This window comes from Eumetopias jubatus, unplaced genomic scaffold (assembly GCF_037043125.1).
Source record: "Eumetopias jubatus isolate StellerSeaLion01/CBP00866 unplaced genomic scaffold, mEumJub1_p1.0 scaffold_4, whole genome shotgun sequence".
In the NCBI taxonomy this organism is placed as follows: domain Eukaryota; kingdom Metazoa; phylum Chordata; class Mammalia; order Carnivora; family Otariidae; genus Eumetopias; species Eumetopias jubatus.
The window spans coordinates 144719765-144743044 of record NW_028274810.1 but is presented as its reverse complement, the minus strand read 5'-3'; the positions used below and the strand labels follow the sequence as shown (position 1 = coordinate 144743044).

Here is a 23280-nt window from a genome sequence, read left to right as displayed (position 1 = left end):
AAAATGTAGGTATGTGCTAACAACGTTTAGCAAATAACAAACATACTCAGTGGTATTTTTTTTTTGGTTGCTTACAAAGACAGAACACAGTGTGAAAAGTACTGTGATAAAAAATAGTGGTTTGTTATGAGAGTGTAAAAGCTGGAAAGACTAGCACCATCTGGAAGGGTTGAGGAAGTCTTCACAAAGAAGGTGACTTCTTTTTCTTGACTTTCCCTTTATTGCATGCCGCTGTATGTTGGATGTTCAACACAGTAACTTGTTTAATGCTGAAGCAGCTTTGTGGGTTGAGTATTAATGTCCCCAGTGTGAAGCTGAGGACCCAGCAGAGACTGTGAGATAAGCAGGCAGATGTATGGTCAGCCCACAAGGTGGAGAGTACAGATCAGGAAAGAGCCCATGAATATATCCAGAAAGACCTTAAAGAGTACAGCATATGAGGAGGTCTGTGTCCACACATATTTATATACTAACAATCATGTGTTTCTAGTCTGCAGAACAATTCTTTTATTTAATATTCTATCAGAAACTAACATATCATCAAACATTTATGGATCCTCTCTTCCGCATGCCAGGCTCTCCAGTACTCCTTAGTGATATACAGAAGTCAAATGATGTGGCCCAGTCCCTCCGGCAGTCCTTCACCTGGTAAAAGAGACAGGTCTGTGGCAGCTGCCCATTACTGGGTACTTACTATATACCAGGCACTGTGCTGACCTCTTTAGACAAGTTAGCTCATGAATCCTCATACTCTTGAATCAAATTTAAATCCCTATTTTACAGATGAGGCTATACAGCCTTAGAGAGGTTTGTAACTTGTCTAAAATCATACAGTCAGAAAGTAATGGACTTTGACCCCACATCCATCTGCCCCTAAAGCCTATAAATGTTTTAACACTATCTAATAATGCCACTACCGAACATTGTAGGAGAAAACTGAAGTATGTGTAAAGTGCTAGGATCGCCAAGCCAGAAGAGAATGAGAGAACGATTCTCAGACAAGTCTCATTTGTTCTGAGTCTTGATGGCTAACTCTATGTTTGCCAGCAACAGCAAGCTCAGGAGGGGCACTCCAGGCAGGGAAATAGCACCATACGGAAAGAATGATTGAAAAGGACGTAGTGTCTTCAAAGAATAGGGCTATATTGTTTTTGCTTCATATAGTTCATGTTGGACTTCTATTAACAATATGTATCTCCTTCAACCACTTTAAAATCAATAGGCAAGGAGTATTTTCTGTTGCATCACTGTCTTGAATTAGTTAACAGCCCTTTAACATTTTCATAAGTGACTCATTAATAATTTGTCCCATGTGGAAAAATGATACTATATTTATTGATCAAATTAAAGAAAAGCCTAAGAAATGACAAGCAGTATCCAGGGGAATATTTTTCCATTGATGGTGCTAATACAAATTAATGTAGCCTTTTTTGGAATGGTGTTAACAATATTGGTAACCTTAAATTTTCTTATACCATTTACCTAGTAATTCCACTTCTAGAAGCCTGTTCTAAAGAAATATTGTTAGATGTTTATCATAGAGATTTGTTGTCAAAAATTAAAACCTGGAATACCCAATTATATGAAAATGGTTGAACAGATGTTCCTAACACTGATGAAGTATCATGCAGCTTTTTAGAACAACTGTGAAGAGTATATTAGCATATGCCAAATTGGGGTACAGTTTGGCTCTGTGGTATGATCATAACCAAACAGGGCTTGGAGGGCAGCACCTTTGCACAGGTGGGGAAGAAATACTGAAAGGAAGTGCACTAAAATATTACCATTGGTTATGTTTGGTGATAAGGTGGTAGTACGGAGGATTTTGTTTTTTCTCAGATCGGCCATGGTTTCTTTAATGAATCTGTGTTAGTTGGAGGAAAGAGCAAATGAAACGTCTAGCATATCCACAAATAGCATATCACAAACTGATGGTTAGGAAGACCTAAGAGAGGGAAACCAGAGAAGCAAGGTAGAGATCTCAGTGCTGTGCTGCCACCGAGTTGTTCTTTGTTCTCCACGTAGGGGGCGGTTGATGGAAAATTTTGAGAATGAGTAGCCTTTAGTGCACAAAGGAAAAATCCACCTTCGAGGACTTTAATTACTTACGTTTTGCTTCATCACTTAGATTTGCTCTTGTTTCAAGTCCTATCATAGAGGAAAATAAACTTCATTTTGAATAAAATAATTTTAGTTTAGTTTTCTTTGTCCCTCATAACTTAAGACTGCTGACTTTTCCCTCTCTCTCTCCCTATGCAAAAACTTACAGATTAATTCTGTAATGACAAAGGTAAACAATAGAAACTGCTTCTGCCGAAAATCTCATTTCAACCAATAGTAATCATGATTTGGAAAGAGTTTATTGCACTACTTGAAAAATCACTGTGAAAAATACTAACATAATTCTTTTTAAAGAGGCATTTTTAAATATATACTACTGTTAGTCCAAAGAAAGGAAGTCTGATTCAAAATATACTCCAAAGTCTCCTTCAGTAGTAGAAACGCACATATGATGCTTTTTCTTAAGTATTTCCTTGGCATTTTAATATGAATAGTTTTTTGAATGGTCACTTTGTTTTTATGATCACTCTGATACAAGTTGTGCGAGAGCCATTTTTTAACATACTTATAACGTCCTTTATATATAACACTTGGAACATGGCTAGTTTAAAATACTTTTTTTTCCTTACAGATCTCCAAGCAAGAACAGAAAAAACCGGATACATTTGATGGAAGCGTAGCTGAGACCTCATCCCGGTACAGTGGCGCCCAGGATAGTGGAATCGGCAGTGACAGTGTTAAAATCCGAATAGTACAAATAGAGCAGCATAGCGGTACTAGTCAGCATCGCATCGCCCGTCCCTCACGCCAGTCGTCAATTGTAAAAAATCTCAATTTTATTCCCTTTGACATATTTATTACTGCAAGTAGAATCTCACTAATGACCTATTCCTGTACGGCCGTACCCAAATCAAAATCGCAAGAGCACAAGGATAATGAAAAAACAGGCAAGAGTTCATTAAATCTCCCAGAAGTTGATTCAGATGTTGCTAAGCCCAGCCAGCCATGTATTTCTACCGTAACAGCGGAAGATCTCTTGAGCAGCACCGTAGCTTTTCCTTCAGGGAAAAGACTAGGGGTCATCTCTCTTGAAAGTCTTCATGCCGCCACAAGGTCATCTGCTAGACAAGCCCTTGGTATAACTATTGTTCGGCAGCCTGGACGAAGAGGAGCTGGTGACTTGCAGCTGGAACCTTTTTTATACTTTATTGTGTCCCAGCCTTCTTTGCTTCTAAGTTGTCACCACAGAAAGCAGCGGGTGGAAATATCCATTTTTGATGCTGTACTTAAAGGGGTAGCCTCTGATTACAAATATACAGGTAAGAGCCTTCAGATTTACTGGCGTGCTGGTAACTACTACTGCGTGCTAAGTTTTACTCCCAACGTATCGAGATCGCTCAAACAGAAAACACTGGCAGACCAGACAAGACTTCTTTTCTCCGTGGAATATGTAAATGTGTAAAGTTCACGTCCCACAGCTGAGTCATGTTTAAGTAAATGTTTGAAATGTATGGAGGCTTAGCCTCAGCGTTCTTTACCGTGCCTCTGAATATTAATTTTTGTTCAAGAGCTGAATGAAACAGGGGTTCTTTCTGGCCTATAGAAATGCTTAAGAATTTCCAGTGATTGGGAAGTCAAGCTTTTTTTTCATATTAACAGCCCATAGGTATGCTTTTCATATTAATGCAGCTGTTCAGGTTGGAAAAAAACCTTAGAAAATGAAGTTTATTGTTTTGGTATTCTTTTGATCTAATCAACTTGCTATAACAGTGTTATATTAACTGTATTTGGGAAGGTTTATTAGTAAGGTAAGATGGTTTAAAGATGTTTATACATGTATAGCAAACACCTTTATTAGTGGAATTGGCCAACTGGCTCTTGTTTCTCCATCCATTACCTTTCTTATAACCAGAGAGAATCCTCTATTATAATAATTATATTGAACTTCTGAAGCTTGTTGCCTTTTAAGAGTAAGAAAGTGATCAAGCGTTCAGATTTAAAATGTATTGGCTGTTAAACAGCAAGGGCTGGTGGAAACAGGGTCAGACAAGGTATAGAGACCTTTTCCCTGAGTTCATGTAGAATTAGAGATGTACCTGGGAAACTGGAAAGGGTAGCTGGGCCGTCTAAGATTCAGTATTGGAAGAGGGTCCTATCCTAGCAGTTTATACCTATCCTCAGGTATAAATCAGGCATTTTATTGCTATCAGGTGGTCCCATCTAGCAGCTGGAAGCCAGCAGCGAAGCATTTGGAGAATCTGTCCAATCTGGAAGTCAAGCTGGTTCGTTCTTGGCATTAAGGAGAACCATTTTACATGGCAGGCTCCTGGAGAGCAGATGGCAGGTGTGGGGATCAGGATTCATTTCAGCCCAAGGAAGCAGGGTCAAAGGAGCCCTTGGCTCTTGCTAAAGCGTAGTACAAGTCCTCTACTACAGAAAAGGAAAGCTAGCCAGTTGCTAAGGAAGAGCAACTGAGGGTTACCTCCTAGACGGCCTCCTCGCCCTCTCTCCATTGGTGTGCTGGATCTAGCTCAAACTGGCTTGCAAGGGCCCATTAAATTTTTAGGAACTTTGAAAGACAGTTGTTAAACCACTGGTAGTTTAAATCGGCCATGGTGAGAATATTTCTGCCACATATATTGGCAAATGCTGTCAGTCAGCTCTCCTGCTCTGAGCACCAGTTGTTAAACATTTACCAGCAAGCATGTCTCCCTTCCTCAAGCATGTTCTCATTTATTGAGTGCCTACAATCCAGGAGGTACTTCAGGAGCACTGAAAATGAGAATGGTGCTGAGGTTGACATTTTATGTGATTCAAGAACCCATGCCTGCATACCTGATACCTGTTTGGGGGTCTGCTTAGCATTGACCAAAACTAGGTGCAGGAATGGGAAAATAAATCTGAATTCCAGGACCCTCCTTAAATTCTTTCACCTGTAGTTGCTTATAGGTGCACGGCTTCACTGGCCTCACTAGGAGATACTGATACTAAGTTCAGCAAAATTATAAGGGCTCATATCAAAGATGTGCATTTGAATTATAATTAGTTCTTAGGCTGAAAGAAGAAAGTACTTTTTGTTTAAAAAATAAAAAAGTGCTTGGGGGTGCCTGGCTGTTTCAGTTGGTGAAGCATGTGACTCTTGATCTCAGGGTGGGGAGTTCAAGCCCCATGTTAGGTGTAGAGATTACTTAAAAATAAAATCTTTAAAAAAAATTAAAAATATATTTTTAAAAAGTTTTAAAATTCTTGTATGTAGACCAACATGGAACCCAATTTCAGTAGATGAAGCTTAGAGTGAAGGTTATGAGCCAGTTCACAACAGGGGATCCCATGTGGGAGGAAAAAGACTTACATATCTTCTCAGGAGCATCCTTTGCATAATATTCTTGTGGATGCCTTTCTTTACACAAAATGTGTCTACTTGGACATTTACATTATCCAAAAAGAGTTACCAGTATAAATTATCTTAAATTCATTTCTTAAAAATGAATTTCATGATTTGGAGACATTTATCAGAAACTAAGTAGTTAAAATACAATGGCTAAAAAAATTGAAGAAGCAACTAGCACTTACTGAGTACTCATTCTGTGCCAGACATTGTACTAACTTCTTCAAATGCTGTATCTCATTTAATCCTTTTAACAACTCTATGGGAAATGTTATCTATAATCCCATTTTAGAAAAAAGGAAACGAAAGTTCGTAGAAATTAAATAACTTGTCCAAGATTACAGACCTAGCAATAAACAGAGCTAAAATTCAAAACAAGATTTGTTGGACTCTTGAATCTGGTCTCATGAAGCTAACTTTCTAAGAAAGGTCTGGAAAAAGTTCATAAGTTAAAAATGAAAGAGGTAACATATTATATCTTTTTGCAAAAATTTATTGAGCTATATGGTACAGTATTATATTAGTTTCAGGTATACAACCTAGAGATTCAACATTTGTATACATTATGAAATGGTCACCACAGTAAGTCTAGTTAACATCTATCAGCTTATAAAGTTAGTACAATGTTGTTGACTATATTGATGTATATTTTATCCCCAAGACTTATTTTATAACTGGAAATTTGTACTTATTAATTTCCTTCACCCATTAGGGCCTCCCCTCTGGCAACTGCCAATCTGTTTTCTGTATCTACAAGTCTGGATTTTGTTTTGTTTTTTAGATCCCACATATTAAGTGAAATTATATGGTATTTGTCCTTCTCTGTTTGACTTATTTCACTTAGCATAATACCCTCGAAGTCCATCCATGTTGTCACAAGTAGCAAGATTTCATTCATTTTAATGGCTGAGTAGTATTCCAGAGAGAAAGAGAGACAGAGAGAGAGTGAGTGAGTGTGTGTGTGTGTGTTTGTGTGTGTGTGTGTGTGTGTGTGTGTGTGTGTGGTGTATACACATGGTAGCTCTAACTTTTTGGGGAACCCTCATGCTGTTTTTCATAGTGGCTGCACCAATTTACATTCCTCCTAACAGTATACAAGCGTTCCCTTTTCTTCACATCCTCACCAACACTTGTTTTTTCTTGTCTTTTTGGGATAACCATTCCCACAGGTGTGAGGCAATATCTCATTGTGGTTTTGCTTTGCATTTCCCTGATGATTAGTGATGTTGAGCACCTTTTCATGTGTCTGTTGGCCATCTGTATGTCTTCTTAGGAAAAATGTCTATCCAGATCCTCTGCCCATATCTTAATCAGATTTACTTTTTTGTTAAATTACACAAGTTTTTATGTATTTTAGATATTAACCCCTTGTTGGATATATCATTTGCAAATGTCTTCTCCCATTCGGTAGGTTGTCTTTTCAGTTTGTCAGTGATTTCCTTCACTGTGCAGAAGCCTCCTAGTTTGATGTAGTCCTTTGTTTATTTTTGCTTTTGTTTCCTTTATTTCTGGAGTCAGATCTAAAAAGACATCACTAAGACTGATATCAAGGAGCTTGCTGTCTGTGTTTTCTTCTAGGAATTTCATGGTTTGAGGTCTTATATTTAAGTCTTTAAACCATTTTTAGTTGATTTTTATATATGGTGTAAGATAATGGTCTAGTTTCATTCTTTTTGCATGTAGCTGTCTAGTTTTTTCCAATACCCTTTACTGGAGAGACCACCCTTTCCCAATTGTATATTCTTGCCTCCTTTGTTGAACATTAGTTGAACATATATGCATGGGTTTATTTCTGGGCTTTCTAATATCCCATTGATCTATGTGTCTGTTTTTATGCCAGTGCCCTACTGTTTTGATTACTGTAGTTTTGTAATATAGTTTGAAATCAGGGAGCCTGATACCTCTGGCTTTGTTCTTTCTCAGGATTGCTTTGGTTATTCATGGTCTTTTGTAGTTCCATACAAATTTTAGGATTATTTGTTCTAGTTGTGTGAAAGATGTCATTGGAATTTTGATAGGGATTGCACTGAATTTGTAGATTGTTTTGGTGGTATGGACATTTTCATAATATTAATTCCAGTCTATGTACATACAATATCTTCCCATTTATTTGCATCATTATTAACTTCTTTCATCCATGTCTAATAGTTTGCAGTGTACAAATCCTTTACATCCTTGGTTAAATTTATTGATAGGTACTTTATTCTTTTTGATGCAATTGTAAATGGGTCTGTTTCCTTGATTTCTCTTTCTGCCACTTTGATTATTAGTGTATAGAAACGACACACACATATTTTTATTAGGTTTTTATACTGCAACTTTACTGACTTCATTTATTACTTCTAATAGTTTTTTTTTAGTGGAGTCGTTATAGATATTGTTCCACTGTCTTCTTTCCTTTGTGGTTTCTGATGAGAAATCCATGGTAATCACAATCATTGTTTCCATATATGTAATGTGTTGATTTTCTCTAGCTGCTTTCAAGATTTTTTTTTCTTTATATTTGGTTTTCTGAAGGTTAATTATAATGTGTCTGGGCTTGATTTCTTTGAATTTATCCTGTTTGAGGTTCTCTGAGCTCCTTAACTCTGTAACTGTATGCTTTTTAAAACTAAATTCAGAAACATCTTACCTATTATTTCTTTAAGTATTTTTCTGCACCAATCTTCCTCTTCTTTTTTCAGGGGCAACACCAACACTAAGCCATTTATAATTATCCCACAGGCCCCCTGAGACTCCATCCTTCTTCTTCTTTTTTCCTATGTTCTTTCTTCTTCTCTGTTCTTCATATTAAATAATTTCTATTGAATATTCCAGTTCTAAAATTTTATTTGGTTCTTTTCTGTAGTTTTTATTTCTCTTCTGAGAATGTCTGTATTTCCATTCATTTCAAACCTGTTTACCTTACCTCATGAAGCACAGTTAGAACAACGGCTAGAGTCTTAAATGCTGTGTCACTGTGGCCACGGCCCAACCATTGCACTCCTTATCCTCTCCCCCCACCACTCGCCCCCCACTCACTGTGCCCGCCCTTGGGGCAAAACCAGGGGGAAAAGAAGAAATATAAAAGGCAGCAGGTTTTCTTCACCCTTGAAACCACAGGGGCCTTATTTCCCAGACATAAGGACTTTTGGCTGTTCTTGCCATCACTGTGCACCACAACCTGAGACTCACTCTCAAAGTAGAGAAAAGAGGGAAAACAAAACAAAATGGGAAACCCACCACTGTAGAGGTCACATCTGCTAGTTTGACTCCCCTCCCCAATCTGCATTGTTCTTGTTTACTTTTTCCAATCCTCAGGCCTTTGTTTTTTGTATTTTTTCTTAACTTTTTGATTGTAAGCAGCATGAGAGTTAGGTTGCAGTGAGCTTATTACAGTTTTGGCTGGCAGCAGAAGTCCTGCAATTTTAAAATAATAAAACTGTTTTGTAGTCTATTAACCAAGATGTAGTTTTCTGAGAAAATACAGGATTTCCTCCAAAAGTGATACTTTAATATCTTTACATCTATGAGCACAGATCAGTTGGTTAATATATTGTAATGAATAAACTGCTCCCAGGGACTTGTCAGAATTAACTTGATTCTACCCATGACACCATTAAGCAAAGAACATGTTCAGATACTCAAAGGATAGTAATTGTGTTTTCTCTGTGGTCCTGAGGGATATCCTTTCAGATATTTTAAAATCAAGTTAGAAGTTAGAAATGCTGTGAAATTCATTGTCCCTCATGTCAATCTGCCTTCTCAGCACATGTGACTGATACATACATCTGTGTATATTATATATACCATTTATGTCCATACTTATTTAAAAACCTAAATTCTATGAGAGGCTACCCAGAATAGACAAATGGAATCTGTATTTGTACCTATACCTACATCTTTTTTTTTTTTAAAAACTGAAGTGAAAAGTGATGACAATTGCTTATAATTTTGAAAGCTTAAAAAAAGTATAATCCCCAATCCTCATAATTTAGTGATCTTAATTATGCCAGCTATACCTGTAAGTGTATATATGGTGGTTTGTTTTACCCTCCATAATTAAAAATATGGCAGGTTATCTAAAACCTAAATTATCAACTTGAATTTCTTTTATGACTATTAATATTAATAACCTAAACAGGATCTTCCATCTAGTCCAGGTAGATAATACATCTGTGAGTCAAGTTTCTTTTTGAAATGTTAAAATAATGTGGCAATGGGCTTTCCCACGTCCTTACCTGGAGCAACCTATAACAGAAATGAAATCTTCTGCCCGCACCTTTATATGCAGCTGCTGTAATATTGGCAGTTCTCATTTAAAGAAAGACTTATGTAGTTGTTTTTAACATAATTGTATTAGTTGTGTTTATAAATATTTAAAATTTGATATTTATTTTGTTTAAGGTAATGGAGTCCAGATTTGAAATTGCCTCATATCTTGACTATGCAGCCCAGGGCACACTTAAAAAGTCATTTTTCTTGTTTGGGGCTTTTTGTTTGTTTTTGAAGAAATGACTGTGCCATCTGGTCAATTGTGAAGGAGTTGAACCATTCTGAAGAAATTTAACTAACTCCCGTACTTCCTCAGCACATAGTCAGTTAGTCCAGTAGCTTATTACTCATCGTGTGACAGGAACTAACCACTTTGAAGACAGTTGCTTCAACCATCCTGCAGCTTCCTTACCTTACTGTAATTTTTCAAACATCGGCTATACTAAAATACAGAAATTAAACTTGATTAGAATTTATACTGAAAGATCAGGGAATCACACATTTCTGCATATGACAGAAATATCCACAACATGTTATCTATATTATGGGATACCTTCCACATTTTAAAGTCTTATAAATATTACATATATGACTTCAGATCTAGTTAAGAGGCAAACATGGAATAGAGTTCAGTAAGAGCTCAAGATTTGGAGTCAGTCAGCCCTGAGTTCTAATCTCAGCCCTGCCGCTTTACAGCCGTGTGACCTCAGACAAGTTATTTCATCTCTCTCAGCCTCTGCTCCTTATCTAGAATATGTGAAGAACACTGGTAGCAGCCTCCTAGAACTGATGTGAGAATTAAATGATGTGTATGGAGCTCTTAGCTAAGTGTGTAGCACAGGGCTCCAGGAATGTTAATATTGTCATTGTTGCTTTTATCAACATTGTTAACATCTTTAAGTTGAGTTTAAAATAATGGTTGTAATTAGCCAAAAAAATTCACATCATTTTAGTGCAATTTATGGCTATTGTGTAGTTTGGAAATTTTCAGTTACAGTAATTGGCTTCTTTACCCTTTCATGAACAGGTCTGCAGAAAATGTGCCAGAGACATCTGAGTAAACCAACAGTTGGAAAATCATAAACTGCCTTCCTTACACCTCATAAATCATATCTTGATTTCATTTAGTTATTGTGACTTTAAGGGAAGGATTGAATTACATGTCTCTTTAGAATTAAAGGTTTTGCTAATGTCTCTGGAAAGGCTTAGAATTAACCTGTGACTTTAATGTCATAATGATCACAACTTGAACATTTATCTGAAAATTTAGCTGCTGGGAACATTTCTTGCTGGCCAGTAATACGAAATGGAATTATTACTTTGACAGAAATCAGCAAGTTAGTAGGTCTCATAAGTGAGAGGAACTCTAGTGTATCACTCAGGGAGAGTTGTGGGGGAAACTGTTAAATAAGAAGTTGACCCAGCCAGCAGGGGAAATTAACATATGGGGAAGGATATTGGAATGGAAAGCAGAAATTTTGACTTTTAGTCTTGGCTCTAATACCAAGATTCTTTGATGCAAATAACTAAATTTCTTGATGCCTTAGTTTCCTTATCTCTAAAATGGGTATACTAATATCTTGGTCTTTGTAGTTTCATGGTTTAATCTTAACTCCAAATGAGATATTTATGAAATGCCTTGGAACTATGGAATATTATTCAACTGTAAGTGGGGACTTCTGTAATTATTAGCAGTTGAAGGAAGAGCTTAATGGACCTTCCTTTTTGAACATGAGAAAGACTAGTATCCTGGTCCTTTTGGCATCCATCTCAATCATCAGCATTTACTTAAAATGAATGAGAAATGGGAGGAATTATTTAAAGCCACTGAATTAACTTTCAGTGTTACAGAACTCAGACTTTGCTCAGAATAGACAAGAGGCTTAAAATTAGGATTAAGTTGATCTTCCTTGTATATATATATATTTTTTTAAAGCAGTCATATATATATGCTTTTTTTTTAACTGTACAGCACCCTGGTTTTATTTGCACTGAATTTTAATTGAATGTTGTCCTGTAAAACATCTGAAACCCACATTAGAATTTAACATGAAAACAACCAAATAGAAAGGAGATCAAGAATACCACAGAGCAGCATAGAAAATAAGTTGAAAGGAATTCATTGAAATGGTATTTCACATATTATCTGCTGGTTAGCATCATCAGATATAAATAGTGTACTTCCTTTTAGCAAGATGTGGACGACTTGGTTCTAAAAGTAAGAGCCAATGGGCACTGATGATCACACATCCCAGCAGCCACTTTAATACTTCCTCTTCCTCTTCTCTTGGGCTCCAGGCTTGGGATTTCAAACCAGGAAACTTCCCCTTCCCCTTCCATCTTAGGAGATACAAGGTACAGAGCATAGACCAAATGCCTGGATATCAACAAGGAGATGGTGGCACTTACCTTGCATCCACAGCAATTTAGAATTGGTTCCTTGATTGATTTTGCTGCTCTGATGTTCAATCGTTACTGTGTTTTAAGGATCTGGGTTCCTTCACAATTTAATTTTCAGGCATCTTGAGGGTTTTATGGACCACATTTGCTTCTGTCGCTACATTAAAAAAGGGGAAAGAAAAAGATAGCCATTTAAACTAAGGATCATAAAAAAAAATACAGAAAATATGAGAAAACTCAGTAAGCCTGTATGTAGCTTTGCCTTTTTTTATAGATGGTGGTCAAAAGGTGACTGTTCTGACTATGACCTCTCACTGCAGGGAGTGGACACTTCCATCCGCTGAGTTCAGCCAAACCAAGCACACCAGTGGCTTTTGAAAGAGGCTCCTTTGGAGCTTTAACAATATCAATTTCATAGGTAGAGGTAAATAGATCTAGAGCCTCCAAAGATGCTTTTCTTTAAATTTTATTCAAGTTCTATTAAGAAACACCTTCGTGTATTCTTGGCTGGGCACAAAAGGATTAAGCTAAAAGACCATCTAGGAACATCTTATCAGTGAACTGGGGGGAAGGATAGGAGGGTAGGGAATCTCTCTAAGCCCTCACCTACTATCCTGATTCTTTTTTAGATGTTTTCTCCCTTTCTCCTCTGGCTAGCTGTGAACTCTGCTTGATCTTCTTTAACAAAAGAAAGCTGAGTGAAATTGAAATTCTGATGCACTCACCATGTTTTTTGAACGCTGAAAATGATTTTAAAGTGTCATTCCAATCTTTTCTCTGTGTAAAAGTTGATATACCGAGATACCTTACTAAAAGGAGTCTCGAACTCCCAGTTTAAGAAATAGGAGTTTATTTGGGCTTGCAGATGATTTACTTCCTTGATTCATACATAGGCCAGATATTTCCAAGGGATGGAAAAGAAGGTAAGAATATACGTTTGATAATTACCAGAACCAAAGTGCAGGGAAATTGTTAGGTCAATAATTTCTCCTCAGCCACGAGTATTTAATAGAGAAGTAAAATACATTGACTAGTATTTTAAACCTAAGTAGTTATTATTTTAGGAATTAAATATAAATAAGTTTACTCTGTTTTTTAAGATCGAAATTGGGTATAATTTCCACTAATAAACAGAGTGTTTTATTTTTTACCTATTATATTCCTCTTATTTCAGATCATTGATAAAAAAGATTTTTCAAAATTACAAAGCAAAAACAAAAACTGGGAGGAGTAGACACTTGAAAGACACTGCACACACGTATTCCTATTTTCTTTAAAGGTTGTGTTTTAGAAACAAAGCAGTGACTGTTCATTGAACTTTTACCATGACATGTCCCAGACAAACCATGTTACACATATTATCTGATATAATATTCTCAACAACCCACAATCTAGTGTATTATCCCCATTTTGGAAACTAAAAAACTGGGACTCCGTGAAGTTAAAATTAAATTTACCCACTTTAAGGAGTCAGGACTTAAACCCAGATCTGTCTGCCTCCAAAGTTCACATTCTTTTCATTACCCTGAATTTTCTACTGTGTTATAAACTGATGTAAACTCTCCTATGGAACAAAATGTGAAAAAGCTCAATCAAGTAGGGCTGTCTGTGTTCAGTAAGTCCTAGGTCAATGGCAGTCTATTTCATAAACCTCTTCCATATGACAGTATCCTTTCACCTGCCAGTTGTCCCTCAAGAGTTCATCAAAAGTCACTTAAATGTTATTTCGTAAGCATGACCCCATGTACCTCACAGGCCAAAGAGAACCAAAAGAGAAGCAGCCATAGATGTGACTTTGGCCTGGGCTCATTAAAAATGGCAGACTGCAGTGTGCTTGCAACCAGAGCAGGTCATTGAAGACTTTGCAAAAAAGTGAATAAAATCTAATCTTTCTTTTTAAAAAAACAAACAAACAGTAGATCCTTCTGGACTTTGTGGAGCTGATAAAATGAAGACAGAAGTAAATCTTCAGGCTACTTGCAGTGCTACATCATATAAGCATTTTATGCTTCTGAGGAATTTGTAATATTTTAATCATGAACTACTGTCCGAAAGAAAACTCAGTGCAATATGACATCAGAGCAAAAAGTTACTGAAATTTAAATCTGCAGTAGTAGTTTAGGTAACACATTAATTTTAATCCTAATGATTTAGGGATGATAACATTAGCATCAATAGGATTAGAAATTAAAGTATGATATAATTTCCAAAGTTGTTGATAATATTGAGCAGGATTTTGTTACCCAGGACTGCAAGCAGCAACAGGATCAGATTAATACAGCAAGAAGCTAATACTGAGAATAAGATGACAAACTACTTACTGGAGAAAACACGGTTAAAATGAGGTACACCAAAACCCAATTAATCAAATGTTTATTTTTCAGCACTCATCCCCCAAATTTCAATTAATAGCATTTTTTCCAGAAACACAAATTTACGAGAACTTTCCACCAAAGGAAAATTTTGTATCCTTGACATTGCTCCTTATTTGCATTAGCCCTCATTTTCCACAAAAGAAATGTAAACAACAAAGGTATCATGAGAAAATTGAATCAAAGGGGCAAAAGCATTATTGTGATTATAGTTAATTGCATCTTGCACAACAAAATCTTTGCCTGGAACTGCCAGGGGAAATCACCACTTGGCAATTACTTTCTGCCTTCCTTAATCAACCTACTTATGGAGATGTTCTTGAGCACAAAAGTGGCCCAGGGAAAGCAGAAAGAGGCACAGATTATCAATTGCTTTGTAAACCTGAGGTTGGTAAAAGTAACTGTTAGGGAAGAGGGGGAGAGTGGGGAAGAAAATAAGAGATACTTAGCTTTCAAATAAACAAATTCTTATGCATTGGGGTTTTTAAAATTAAAAGTTCATTATTCACATGGCAAAAGAAATGAAAAGATTGTCTCTGCAATGACTAACACTTAAAAGTATCTGGTATAAAAGGAGCTGGACTTCATTCAGTGTTATGTCAATCTTTAAAATGGGGAAATTATCACTGACATCTGTGGGGAAATGTCTTCTCATTGGGACCTTAGTAAAAATTCAGCTCAATTACTAAAAAAAAAAAATTCCTTCCACATAGTAGAACAGAGTAGAAGCAGAGTAGAATAAAGTAGAATAGAATAAAGTAGTAGAATAAAACTTACAAAATCTGTAGCATTCAGCTGTTCTATGTGAGCTTGGAAAACAAATTTTGGTTAAGTTGAAGATTGCAAAGAAAATAAGAATGGGTCACACTGAATCATGTTATATTTTATATAATTCACGTGTTAGGCAAAAACATACTTAACTGAATATTTGTTAAGTGTTAAAAAATAATAATGAGGGGCACCTGGGTGGCTCAGTTGTTAGGCGTCTGCCTTTGGCTCAGGTCATGATCCCAGCGTCCTGGGATCGAGCCCCGCATCAGGCTCCCTACTCAACGGGAAACCTGCTTCTCCCTCTGCCCACTCCCCCTGCTTGTGTTCCCTCTCTGGCTATCTTTCTCTCTGTCAAATAAATAAAAAAATCTTAAAAAGAAAATGTTAAAAAAATAATAATGAGCAGCAGTACAAAGACCACTTTTATTAGATTCAGAGGAGGACCTCCCAAGCAGTTAAGTGACATGAAGGTTTGTGAAGAAGAGCAAAGTGATCTACAAACACAATACAATCTGAAACAAGGCTCTGTGAAAGCCAGTAATATCTTGATCCATCTGTGAAAGGACTGGAGACTTCCTGCATCTTCTCTTTGGGTGTTCTTTGTGACGGATATGATGAAGTATTTTCGTTTGGAGTCCAGGTCAACCAAGAAGGAAAACAAATTGTATAACTTTGTCAGTACCATTGTCTTATTGAAGTGAATTCTCACTGACTTTGAACAGGATTTGTGGCTATGAGCAACTTGTCATTTGTTCAGACCCATTTCCCCCACTCTGTAATTCCTAATAAGATACCACTGTCTCCTGTTTCTTAGGCTTAGGGACAACAGCATAAATGAGCTCATCTACATCAGCAGGAGCTTACTCTTTCTGAGAGCTTCCTGTGCTCAAATAAATAGGTGTTTGCTAAGTACAGCGAAGAAAACTGTCAAAGTCTGAAGGAGCTTCCAGTATGAAGTAATCATCCCTATTTGTCATTCTATTTATATTATATTCACAGGCTCCTTTAATCTTAGGTTATCTGGTACTTTCCCAGCTACATTGACCCTGAGGAATGTGTAATATGAATCCCATTTTCTAGACTTGATGATGGAATTAAGGAGAAGTTAAATCGAAGACATTACAGGAAGTCTAAAAGTCATGCCCCTCATCGTCTAGCCATTAGAGCATAAGGGACTAAATAGTGACTTACAGACTTGAGCTATTTCTGTGGGATTCTGACAGACCTTTTTGCTACTACTTCCACATCATCTAACCACTGTGACTAGAGGCATATCCAAAGTAGAGATTTTAGCTAAAACTGGGAGAGTAGCCACTGTCCTGTCATACATTCTGTATTCATCAACCATGCAACCTGTATTTTCCTGGATGTTCCTCATTTCAGTTATTCTGTTCTGTCAGCTCTATAAATACAGCTGTACTTTCCAATCAGTTGTGTAGCCATATTAAACCAACAATATCATTAAACCAGTAATTTGGGGGGAAAACAGTCATTGAAAGTTTGGCTTCTTTAGATAGCTTTCCTAGACTTTTACGTTTTTTAAATTCCTAATTCCCATTCTGCTTCCTACTATTGCCAGTTTGTTTATTCCATCTCCATTAAGTCATATCCCCCTGTAATTGCCCCAGTGCAGACTCCAAGGCTGGGTGCCAGATGGCCAGGCCCTCTCACTTCTATGAAAAGAGAAGCAACCTGCACAAAACCTATCTCCCCTACTTAGAAAACCCTCATCCACATTATCAGAATTTTGTGCTTCCCCCGTCTATACCTTGATGAAGATAGAACATCAAAATATCCTTTGAAGGGCTTTTTCCCTTTCCCCTTCACTTCAGTTTTTTTAGATGCTTGATGTGTCATCCTATTTTTTCTTCAGCTATGAATATAGGTCCATGTATCATTATATGCTTAGGATCATCCTAAAGATGACCATCCTCCAGTATGTACATATGAATGTATGCAGGTAGGTTTATTTCTTTAAGGTAGAGTCCTTTGTGTGGCCTTTCTAATTACAAGGGCATGGATATTTAGAATTTTGGTAGACGCTCATTTTCAACCTCTCCCCTACTCATTCAGAAATACTATATTTACACTCTTATCGACCTTACATAGGAAGATCCATTTCTCTTCTTTCTCCCCCATACAAGATATTATCAGTCTTTTTAATTTATGCTAAGCTGTTGAATAAAAAAACTTCTTGTTTTAACTTGTATATGGTTGATTGTCAGGCTGAGCATTTTTTCCTATTTTTCATAAAACAGTGCTCTCTAGAAGGATTAAATAGCTAAAGGTAAAAACAAAATGTTAAAAATGCTTGAAGAAACTATAGGAAAATATGTAATCACCTAGGGGTAAATCCATTAAATAAAAATTAATAGATTTTTGTTCACATCTATAAAAAAGTATGCTTGCAAAAAGCATCAGAATTTATTTTAAGGACAACTACCATCCCAAGAGGAAATATTTGCTACATACGACAAACATTAGCACTCATTAACTAATAAAAAAAGAGTAAATATTTTGTAGAAGAGGAATCCGATGGCCAGTATATGAAAAGATGCTTAACCTGCTTTGTTTTTCACTATTAACAATGTAAGATGGCTCTTACTATGTCAGTACATACAGATCTTCTTGATTCTTCTAAACAATTGTATGGATTACTGTTGTTTATTTAAGCATCAATCCCCATTGATGAACGTCTAAGTTGTTTTCTACTGTTTACTATGATTAGCAGTTCTACAGTATGTGTGTGCACACACATGCGCAAGCTACACAGGAATTACCAGTTTTTTAGTCTTGGCCTATCTGATAGGTGAAAAATTCTACTTGTTTAAAAAATTTTTCCTTTGATTATTACTAAGATTTAGTATCTCATAATGTTTATATTTTAAAATGTTTATGTGCCATTTGTTTTCTTCATCTATTTGCTTTATTAATTTCTTCATTTAATAATTGCTTATTCTTTACCCATTTTTCTCTATTAATAATCTATATTGACTATATGAGCTCTTTATATTAATGATATACCTTTTCTGTCACACAAGTTTGAATATGTGATCCCTGTAACTTGTTTGTTCATCCTAAGTTTTATTTGCCAGTCTTTTACACATCATGCTGATATTTCTACATCAGTTTAATTCCTCTCTGTCAATTATTTATTTAGTTACATCACTTAGGTCTGTTTTCTCTGTTAGGTCATTGTTCTCTCTTTAGATTGTATTCTCTTCAGAATGAAGAATTCGGCCTCCTCATACAGGTCTAGCACAGTACCATTTACTTGATAATAGCTTCTTGATGATGGCTACACAGGTGGGACTCTAGAAGTAGACACTCAGGTCCTGTCAGGTTACATAGCTCCTACAAATTGATTATAGATCCTACCAGCAATAGACTTTTGCTATTATTTCACGACACTTGACTATTATATTTGAAAGAGAGAATAGTATAGTGTTACTATGTAATTGATCTACTGTGCATATTCTCACTGCTTGAAATTCACTGATCACATAAAAAGAGAAGAATGCACTAGCTTGGTGTTTGATCTTTACCACGTAGATCTAACGTCACGATCAATTGCTTTCAGTGTTTTCTTTGAAATCACATAAAGGTTCATATGTGCCAAATTTCATAAGAATCACATGATAAGGTCAAGAAATACAAATTCCAAGGCAGAATTTATATGCCCAGTTCACATATGACAGTAATACTATATAACCATATGTTGAATATAATACACTGTATGTAAATGCTATTCTTGAAAGCAATCCAATCAATAAAACTTAAAATAAATAACACTTTAATAACACATTTCAAATCAACTGAAAATTGAATAGATGGACTCTATGGCAAGAACATCCCTATAAAATTGACATTCAGAGGCTATTAAAACACAGAGAATAAAACAATCTTGAAACTAAAGAAAAACTGTGAATATTTAGAAGTTTTTTTAAAAAGCCTACTACATTGTATGCCAAGATACAGCAGTCGTTTTTATTTAAAGAGCTATTTCAATAAAAACTGGATTGCCAAAAAAAAAAAGCTGGATTGCCAAGCAGTAAAAAGCAAATTCAGTTTGCATTCACCAATAGCTAAAAAATACTTTTTTAAAGAATATACTGTATAAACCAGAAAAAAGTAAAAAATATACAGTAAGAGAAAAAGTCAAAACAAAAAAGTCAAGATTTAGTTATAATTGGGACTAATAAAAGATTGACCAATTTTTATCATTAAAGAAGGTTATGGGAAAGCTACTGAAGTTAACTTCAAAAGCATAGCAGTAAAAAGTGATTGTAATGTCAGTAAAACTCTGAAACAGATCAAATAGACCCTAAGTAGTACTAATCCACTGCATCTTTGAACATGTATTTGCCTTTTTTTAAGCTAAAAAGCTTGCCCTTTTTTTCTTTAATTTGTTTCCAACATCCTGTTTAAAAAAAAATAAGAAAGAAAAGAAATCCAACTATACAACTATTAACAGCAGCTCAGAGTACAGAAACTTTACCTTCATTCAAAGATAATACAAGTTAAGATTTGAAATGTCTTTTCCTTTTTGGCCTGGCTCAGGAAAGCATGGTTTCATCATTCCAATGCAGAGAGAGAGCTTCTCCTCTGTCCATATGAGTACTTGTGTGACAAGGATATGTACAAACAGATGAATCAATGGAGGTTACAGAAGTGAATTTAACCATTCTTTCTTATTGTCAGCTAAAGCTCTTACACCAAAATGAGATGTTTGTGATGTGATTGACATTTTTAATTTCAATTTTGTCACTTCAGATCCCGGGAAGACTCTGCCTGAAGCTCTTGATTACTGCACAGTTTGGCTGCAGACAGTGCCTGGAGAAATAGACAGCAAAAGTGGTATTCCACCCTCCCTGGTAACGCTACAAATTAAAGACTTTCTTAATGGACCAGGTAAGAAAGTCATAATTCAAATGTGTATGCATTTTTTTTCATGTGAGTATATTAACATGTACCTAGGGTCTGTTAGTAATTGTGACATTCCTTGCAAAAAATGAATAGTTCATTTTCTAGAAGTGTATTCTCAGGCTGCCCATTCTAGAGATTAAAAGGCAAATATTAATATGCATTAAAAATTACTTTTGGTCTGGGGCGCTGGGTGGGTTCAGTTGGTTAAGCATCTGCCTTTGGCTCAGATCATGATCTCGGGGCCCTGGGATCAAGCCCCAAGTCAGGCTCCCTGCTCAGTGGGGAGTCTGCTTCTCCTTCTCCCTCTGGCCCTCCCCCAACTTGTGCTCTTTCTCATTCAAATAAATAAATAAAATCTTTAGAAAAAAATTACCTTTGGTCTGACAAAAAGTAGTTATCAGTTAAAGAATATTGACTGTAAGCCAAAGACCCAAGACTTTATTTCTTCCTTTTCTGCTAATTGTGTGACCTTAGGCAGTTGATCTAATCTCCTGTGCCTCAGTTTCCTTACTGTAAACAAAAAGAATAAAATAGGTGGTTGGATGGATGGATGAGGTACACAATATATCTACATAAGATAATATACATAGGTATATTCAATTGGATAAGTATACTTATTTCAAATACTTAATGTGCTTGAGAAATTAACAGTTTTAGATAGATATGGTTATCAAAATGTATTGAGTGCTTATCAGTCCCAGGTATTAAGTGCTCTACATACTCATGTAGACAGGTATTAAGTGCTTACATACTCATATAGACAAGGAGGAGGCACTATAGTTATGCCTGTTTTATGAATTAGGAAGTTAAGACTTAAAACTGTGAAGGAATGGCAGTGGAGACATTCAAACCCAGGTCTTATGACTCCAAAGACCTAGATCACTTCTGTACTGCACTCATTTTAGCTGTGCTAAGATTTTTCCTGTCTTCTCCTTCTCCTCTTCTTTCTTTTGCCTGCTCTGTTTCTTCTCCCTTCGTGTCCTGTTCCTCTTCCTCTTCTTTTTATTATTCTTCCCTCACTTTAATGAGATCTTAACTATTTAGTAAAAATTACTGCATTTTCATTTATTTTATATTTACAGTGCTTCAAAACGTATTACTCATCAAAAAAATATTAGTTTCTTCATTAAGAATTTAAAACAATGGTGTTAAACTGTCTTGAGATCTCTAGCAATACTCTGCAAAGTGTGAATTTTGATGAGTGAAAACTATCCCTGCATGGACCTGGTTCCGTGTGTGTCATGGCAGACCAATGCACTCCTGAGCCGAGGCCACAGATTGAAGAGGGCCACTTGTCATCGTGTCTGGAGTAATGACAGCCTAAAGCCACCTACACTGCCCCTTTCCCTGGGGCCCTGTTCTTCCCAGTGCTGGGATTTAAAAGGTGTAGAAGTATGAAGAACTATTTCTAATCATTATAAGTATCTAGACATGGTTTTAAAGACTCAAAGGAAAGCAAGAAGCTAATGATGAAGGCTAAGAGAGTCATTAAAGTTGGAAGAAGCCTTTGGGGTGAGGTAATGGATAGATTGAGAGTAATGTGAGTCTAGTACTTGGCTAGTGAGTGTGAAATACCATATTTCATTGAATCCAAGCCATCATCAATTATAGGAAAAAACATTTTATGTACCAAGAAAAAAGAAAAAATATCTGCTATTTAAACTATGATACAGTGCTTTCTTATGATATCCATTTCAAGGCACTTCCTGACTTCAGAGTTGTTCACATGTAAAAGACTGAACATGTTAGAATCGGTGAAATTGTGTAAGAACATATGATTAGTTCGTGGAGAAGTGAGACAGAAACTTGGGTTTCCCTCTTTTTTAGTTTCAGATTTTTTTTTTGCTTTTAGGCACAGTCTTTCACTCACTTTGGCTAGACAGTTCCCTTCTAGTTTATATTTGGTTGATTGGTTAAAGAATGGGATCTACAAATCCATAGTTATGTACCATATTTTCATGGCAACCAAAGAAATTATATTTCAGGGGAAATGTCAATGAATGAATGAAAAATTATGTTTATAATTCTAGTATTTAATGTGACTAGTAGAGATATGATTTTTTTAAATAGTTATACTTTTGTGTTTCTTACACTTCTTTAAGTTAGAAATTACATATATGTCATTCCTTATTTAATGTTTACTCAGTAAGAGTGATAATCTATCTGGAGATTCAAACTTTTGAACAAATGGATTGAAAGTGTTATTTTATAGTTGCGCTTCTCAGACTTGAGTGTGCATTTGAAGCATCTCTGGTAAGCTTGTTAAAATGCAAATAGTTTAATAGTTCTAGAAGGTGGGAATGAAATTCTACATTTCTAATAAGCTCCCAGGTAAAGTGGGATTGGTGCTGGAGACTACACTTTTGTAACACATCCTATTTGAATATCATTCCCAGAGTTTTATGCTACAGCTCTAAAATGGTGTATTTTTCCTTATTCTTTTCTTGCTCCTGAATTAACATTTCAGCAGCAATAAAAGTTACGACCCTGAAGAATACAGAAAATACTGATTATAACTACCTAACCTTAAGTTTTCTTCTTAAGGTGAAAGCTTAACAGCTTTTGAATTCAGCCTTACGGATTTATTTTGCAGGGATTATTTATCTAAACAGTGTGATACAAATGCTGCTCTTTAGCCCTTGTTTTTGGAAAAATAATTCAAAGTTCTTGAGTATTCCCTTATTTCCTCTGTTCACTTAATAGTACCTTAGAGCAAATGGTAGGTCCCAACTTCTACATCAGAAAAGCCCTTCAAAGCTCTCTCACCCCCATCTCCTTCCTTCAGAGGCAACAGTTGTACCCATTAGCAAGGTCAGTGGCTTGGAGAAACCTGGAAAGCAGCAGCTACCAGAAACCCACTAGAATAATATCTCCAGCAGGTGATAGATTAGTTGGAACAAATTGGAACCATTGCAGTTCAGCAATCCTGGTTTCTTTCAAGCTGTTTTTAAAATGTCGTCATTTTAATACACAATCTAAGCCCTGCGGAACAGTCCACAGCAGGTTAATTTGAATCATATGATGTGTCACTGCCCTCAGCTGACATGAGCTCTATTCCATGTGTGAAGCCATAATAAATCCATTCCCAACCAAGGAGAATTCCCCGTG

The 23280-nt window shown here is 36.1% G+C and overlaps 1 protein-coding gene across 6 annotated transcripts in view; it reads left to right on the top strand.

Moving 5' to 3' along the window:
- VPS13B (vacuolar protein sorting 13 homolog B) overlaps positions 1 to 23280 on the top strand; it is a 750734-nt gene that overhangs the window by 541418 nt on the left and 186036 nt on the right. For all 6 annotated transcript variants that reach the window (XM_028108562.1, XM_028108579.1, XM_028108553.1 and 3 more), the window contains 2 exons: positions 2693 to 3380; positions 20020 to 20157. In XM_028108562.1, the coding sequence (XP_027964363.1) occupies positions 2693 to 3380; positions 20020 to 20157 (826 nt within the window). The remainder of the gene's footprint in view (positions 1 to 2692; positions 3381 to 20019; positions 20158 to 23280) is intronic.